Source organism: Centruroides sculpturatus, unplaced genomic scaffold, assembly GCF_000671375.1.
Source record: "Centruroides sculpturatus isolate CEXI.00-Female unplaced genomic scaffold, Cexi_2.0 scaffold355, whole genome shotgun sequence".
NCBI lineage: Eukaryota > Metazoa > Arthropoda > Arachnida > Scorpiones > Buthidae > Centruroides > Centruroides sculpturatus.
This window is the reverse complement of record NW_019384632.1, coordinates 512,756-519,334: the sequence shown is the minus strand read 5'-3', so window position 1 is coordinate 519,334 and position 6,579 is coordinate 512,756. Positions and strand designations below refer to the sequence as shown.

At 35.3% G+C, this 6,579-nt stretch overlaps 1 protein-coding gene across 2 annotated transcripts in view; it reads right to left on the bottom strand.

The window, feature by feature from the left end:
* LOC111625804 overlaps positions 1-3,139 on the bottom strand; it is a 49,263-nt gene extending 46,124 nt beyond the window's left edge. For both annotated transcript variants that reach the window (XM_023369036.1, XM_023369035.1), the window contains exon 1: positions 2,904-3,139. In XM_023369036.1, coding sequence (XP_023224804.1) covers positions 2,904-2,982 — 79 coding nt within the window. In that variant the 5' untranslated portion in view covers positions 2,983-3,139. The remainder of the gene's footprint in view (positions 1-2,903) is intronic.
* Between the last annotated feature and the right edge of the window lie 3,440 nt (positions 3,140-6,579).

Genomic DNA, 6,579 nt, shown 5'->3' with positions numbered 1-6,579 from the left:
AAAGTGAAAAAATAATCAAATTTCCACTTTTCTTGGAAATGCCTGTGCTCATCCGCAACCTTCCGTTTTTTTGTTTGCTTTTCCGACATGCTATTATGGATTAAAAATTTGAAAGTTAAAAAAATTTGTAGGAAAACTTAATTTTGAATAAAAAAAACTCTAATATTACCTTTTTGACAATAATATTGCACTCACGCCTTTCAAGAAACACAAGAATTGCTAAAATTGCTAGTTAACGCTTACCAGTCTGACTGATTGTGTGACAGAAGCAAACACAAAAAAGCAGAGACGCGGCGCGTTCGTATTGCATGTTTGAACAAGTCGCCCACAAGTGAGTAACTCGTCACAAAAAATTGTTTCGGTTTAGTATGTACTACCATTTTATTATAATTAATTTTATAACAATATATTGATGGGAGAAAGTCGATAAAATAAATTCAATTTTAAAAAATGCTTGGCGGGCCGCATAAACATGTTTAACGGGCCGCAAGTGGCCCGCGGGCCGCGTGTTGCTCATCCCTGGTCTAAACGAACGCTGAGCTGCCGGTGAAACGATATGGAGAGCGTCGTCCCCGGGGTGCACTGCACACTTGAAAAGGATGGTCATCGTCGAGAAACACTGGGCGAACTTACGTGTCAGCAGTCGAAGTCAATTCCAAACCGTCGACTCTGCTTTCGTTGATTTTGGGACAGAAGCACAAAAAGCAGTGAAAGAAACACTATGAACTCAAGAACAAGAACTCTTAATGTCCTTGAAAACGCGGTTTTATAGATTTTTCAACCGCAGTCGCCAGAGCCATAACTAGCCATTCCTGTGCCCTGTGCAAGAATTTGCATTTAGGCCCCTTAATTTATTTGGTTTTGGGAAAATAATAAAACAAATACTGTATATTACAATAGATTTTTAATAAGATTTATTTTAATTGAATTTTTCTGGCCTTCATTTCAGCAAATTCATTAATTACACCATCATAATTAATATTTTTGACGATATTGTATTCTATTGAAATAATAGAAATATAGGATAATCGTTCTTGTCCTATAGTTGATCTTAAATAATTTTTTTATTAAGTTTAACTCTCTAAAACTTCTCTCGCTAGAAGCAATAGAAACGGGAAGAGTTAGAAATATTAGAAGAGCGACATTGATATTTGAGTAAGACTCAATTAATATTGTTGGCCATAAAGTTATATCATTTATTACTTCCATGTATCTATATATACTGAAGCTCTTTTCTGGACTATTTCTATCTTCTGCGTTTTCGTAATACCTTTTTACAGTAGCATTTTAAAGACTGCGAGAGCCCCTTCGAGGCCCTACGGGCCCGCATAGTTCGCTTACCGTTTAATCCATCGTTCAAGTATATGCGTACCACTATACATATGCGTACCACTATAAAGTAAAAAATGATGTCAGAATTTCTGCACGTCTTTTACAACCTCGAGACTAAGATTTTATTCGGGAGTCCTCGGGCAGATTTATTTTTATTACAAAATATTATCTTTACAGATTTCTAGCTCTGCAAACTGTATAAAAATCTAGAAATACAGTTTTTTATATTGTAATAATATTAGTAGTTGCCAGAGAGCTCTNATTCAATATCTTTATTTTATGATTAACATTTTAGTGCAATAATCTCAGTTAATTATACATAAACTTATGTTATTAATAATTATACTGTGTGACTTAATTTTTTTTATTATTATTATATCCTTCACAAATTTAACAATGTAACAACTGAATAATGTTTTGTTAACGGACTACATGCTTGCATTCCACGGATACAATACTATAATTAAAATTGTTGAATTATTAATTTTAGTTTTGTATGAATATTAGAAATTGGAATACATCATTTAATCAAAATTTCACTTTTATATAACATGTAAGAACTAAAAATAAGATTTAAAAAAAAACATTTTGTGCATATTACAACATATTTTCCTGACTAAGCAACGAAGCTATATTTAATTCTTAAAAGTAAACATTGTTACTATGAGATTTATAATACTTAATTAACTTTGTGTTTATAGAAAGAATAAATAACAAAATTATATATCATCAAACAGGCAATAGAATATTTTGCAAATTCAGTCTTTTCGAAACTTATCCGTTAACGTTCAAATACGTAAACAATGCATTTTTGCGATATAAAAATTCATTTATTTTTGTTCTGTCATTCTTTTTGTTTTACTTAAAAATAATATGTGTAAGCATTTACCATTTTAAATGTTAACAAACCAAACTACTAAACAAGATCAATTTTTTAGTTAAATTTATGGATAAATTATATATATATATATATTACTGTCGAAAGTCAATCACTTATCCAATTAATTTTTATATATTTTGTATATATACTTATCGAGGAAGCTCCCGAAATGCAAATCCAATAAACTTCTTTCCTCGGAGCTAAAAAACATTTCTTTTTTTTTTTTGCTCGAAGCAGTAGTTTGAAATGAATTTGTAAAACAGAATAACATTCGTATATAACCTTGAATCAATATAGTAGATTTTAATATAATACTGTAAATATGGTAATATTTAGTTTAAATAATGTAAAATCTTTCAGTTTGACACTCATATTGATAAACTTGTGAGAGATATTTCATATTTTATAATTTTAAATTAAAGTTATTTCATTCTTTAATTGAATAAATTATAGTTTATAATAGGTAAACAATGAAAATATTTTGAAAGTTTTAATTACTTTAATTTAATAAAGATATGTTGTTTAATGGTGAGATTTTAAAGATCAATTGTATAAATATAATTATATATAAAATATAATATATAGTTTTTTTTTTAATATTAAAATTGGGATAGACAGTAAATCTTACAATTAGAAAGGTCATTATAGAAATATATTGTAGAAAAGAATAATTCCTAAAACAGATCACTACCTCCAATGACAAGCAAAGCGAATTGGAGACACCGACTGTTCAATCTTTTAGTCAAATATCCCATAAAAAGTAATAGCATGTCAAGATGCAGCTAAGGCAGAGGAACGCAGAGGCAGACATGAACGTTCTAAAAAGTTAGCGCTTGTATTAAATCCATAATAGCTTCTTGGCTGATATAATATTTTCCCAAATCAATTTGAAGACCACAGAAGATTCTGCTATTGGGTAACTATAGTTCTATTTCATTCCGTTTGGGGAGCCGTCGTCTGTCTATTAAAATAAATAAATATATTCGTAAAATTATTCTTTGCAAATTGTAAAATTAATATGTATTATTATTTCGTAATGTTTTTAATACAGAATTGCAATTTTTCTGTCTTATCTTTTATATTTCTATTAATGATTTTTTTTTTTTTTAACTCTCCGCCTTATGGAGACTGAAGGGAGCTCTTTTCTTTTTCCTAAACCCATCGCGGATTCTAGATCCTGTTATTCGCCACCTATTGTGGGTTCTATAAGCCCATTACACACAAAACTCATAAAGGGTCGGCTGGATAATGAGGACGGAATAGATCGCCCATAGTGTGTTGCCTGCCTGGATTAGATCGCGGATCTCTCACAAGTCAGAGAGGTAGACTGATGCTTTAAGCCCCTCGTCAAGCCGTCCTTTTTTAACGATCTAAGTGAGCGAGTTTCATATTTAGCTTTTTCTGCCCTATGAATATTATACCTCTTTTTTTTTCTATACCCCATTATATTCGGCCAGATCTACAATTGGCTACCGAGTACCGAAAGGAAACCGACATTTTCTTTTCGGCTCACTCGTAAAATTTTTCTAAATTTACCCACATTCTAATATGGATATGTCAAAGCAGTAGATGATCATCAGTGGCCGAATGGATAAAGCAACTGAACAGTAGTCGTGGGTTTGCGCCTTCCAACGGGCTGGCCAGTGGAGTTTCCGCGAGTTTTCTTTGTGTTAGCAACACTTAAATACGGACCAGTTTCCCATAAAAGACCTTCCTGGAGACATCCTCCCTCGGCTGGAGTCTTCTTGGCAGGGTAAATCCCTCTTGGGGGCTAATGCCTCCAAATGCTGTACCCGTACGGCGATAGGTATAGTTCTTCCGGCTCGCGAAATCCGGGAAACTTGGCTTCTATACGAGCACTGTAGCGTATTTGCACGGATGCTCTTGGTATAAAACGAGCACTGCAAATCAGCTCAAGTCTCGACAATCCGACTGTCATTCTCTCAGACAGCAAATCAGTCGTATAGGCGATGGGTAACGTTAATTTTTCATCCCCAGCGATAATAATCGACTTAGCGGCCGAAATCAGTTTGCATCCTAAGCCAATCGAGATCGGGTGGATCCCGGATCATGTCGGTATACAAATCAATGAGGCAGCAGACAAAGCGGCAAGTAAAGATAACCCGTCTGGCTCCTGGAGGCTGTCCCTCGTGGCTCGCGACCTAATCCGGGCCATGCGGAACACACTTATCGACACCTACATCGACTCCTGGTCTACTAGTCTTAGGCAAAAAGGTCGGGATCACTTCCAGCCTTTTGTTCCCTGGCCATATTCACACGCCTCGTCTCGCTATGCCGAAACCCTCTTGGCCCGTCTCCGTACCGATACTGCCCCGTTAAACGGGTTTCTTTATTCCAGAGGTCAATATGTTTTGCCCGACTGCCCGAAATATGGCGGAAACATCCCGCCATTTCTGGATTTCTTGTCCGAAGTATAAGGAGGCCCGTCAAGACCTCGGTCGCACTTTATCTATAGATTTCGCAGTTATCCGGACACTCACACCTATTTTTACTGGGCACACTCCGACCTCCCTCCTCGCCAGCTCGTGGAGGCATTCGAATGCTTTATATATCGATCGAACCGCTTCGCGTAATCGTAAAGCGGTGTACTGTACATCGGAGAAAAGGTCAACAGGCTAGAATCTCCATATAAACTGGATAAAAGAAGAAAATCTTCCCTCGGCAGATCGCGCATGTGTTGCGTTGCCGTATATGAATAAAACTAAATCAGAGCAGTAGACTGGTGTCCGGTGGCGAACCCAGAGGGGGGCCAAGGCACCTTCCAAAGAAAAAAGAAAATTTTCCAATAATCTTTTTCTGATTAGAATTCATTTTTTTAATTATCGTGTCTTCTATCTCTATACTACTTGTGAATTAGCAGTCACATAAAGTAGGAATTTTATTGAATCTGATTTAAAAAATTTTTATCCGTTTAATTCGGCTCCCCCAAGATTAAATCCTGAGTGCGCCATTGCTGGTGTCTTTACTGTCTGAAGCACCCGTTCTTAAATCGATTACTCTAGCTTAATTTTTGAATAACCAACTTCAGAATTTTGATTTTATTTTTTGTAATGTGTGCTTGCTATGGCTGATCTTGATTTTACCTCTTACACATGATCAAATTTAGCAGTATGATCGGCAATCAAAGAGATTGGAGATCAACGCCTTGGCATGTACACGCCCTTCCATTCAAAATTACTTCAGAACTTGTAATGACTGCAAGTTTGATTAATCATTTGAAGTTTACACAACAAGAACGACTTAAGGCATCGTTTTTTGTTGTGGTATTTATTGTACTACGGTAACCTACGGTAAATTTGAATTTGAAAAAAGCAACAAAACTTATGGCAATTTGAGTGAAATGTTCTGAAAGGAACATTAACAGATTATATTGGGATTAGACATCATTCAGAAAAAACATTCTTATCATGAAAACCATTCATAATTGTTTTCATAATTAACAGACAAAAAAGCCCAAGTTTTACAATTCTACATAATTAATACTTAGTTGGGTAGCCTTCGCACGTAATACTGTACGGCATCTGTTTGACATCGAGCTGTACAACTGATGGCAATGCTCAATGGAAAAAGTCTTCCCAAACGCATTGAATAATGCAGTTCGGAGCATCTGTTGTTGTTGGGCGAGTATAGACTTTGCTTATTGTGCACTTCACGAGTTGCCACACCATCTCAATCGGATTGCAATCGGAAGAATTTTCAGCCAGGGACAAAACATGTATCTCTGGTGGTTGGCAAACTATCTTTTGATGTGCTTAGAAGTGTGACGTGGGGCAAAATACTGTGAGGTAAGCCGAGGAGTGAGGAGAGTTCCGACAGCCGAGCGGTCTCCTCCGTCGTGTCACTGAGACAGGTTTCCATCGTAAATCGTTTATTAAACATAAAAATGATGCTTACAGCTACTTTTAACAATCGGCATAAGGCCTATCCAAGGGCGAACCAGTTCGTACAAATAAAAAGAGTTCAATTGTCTAAACCAGGGGTGAGCAACCTTTTTAATCAACGGGCCAATTTAAATTCTAAAATTTTTGGCGGCCCGCACATAAAGTAACACTTATTAATAATTTACAAAACTTTATTTATAATAAACATTAGAATAAAAAAATATAAAATTTAAAAAAAAGTAAAGATTTCATATACAAATTTTAGTGCAAAATAAAAACAAACAAGAAAAGAACAGAAAAACGAATTTACTTGAAATTTTTAATGAGAAATTTGGCACTGTTTTTTCGATACAAGCTGATCAATATCAGCCGGAATTGATGAGGTAGCTACACGTACGCAGCTTTCTAATCGTGCATCACTCAGTCTTGATCGGTGGTCATTTTTGATTAATTTCATGGTTGAAA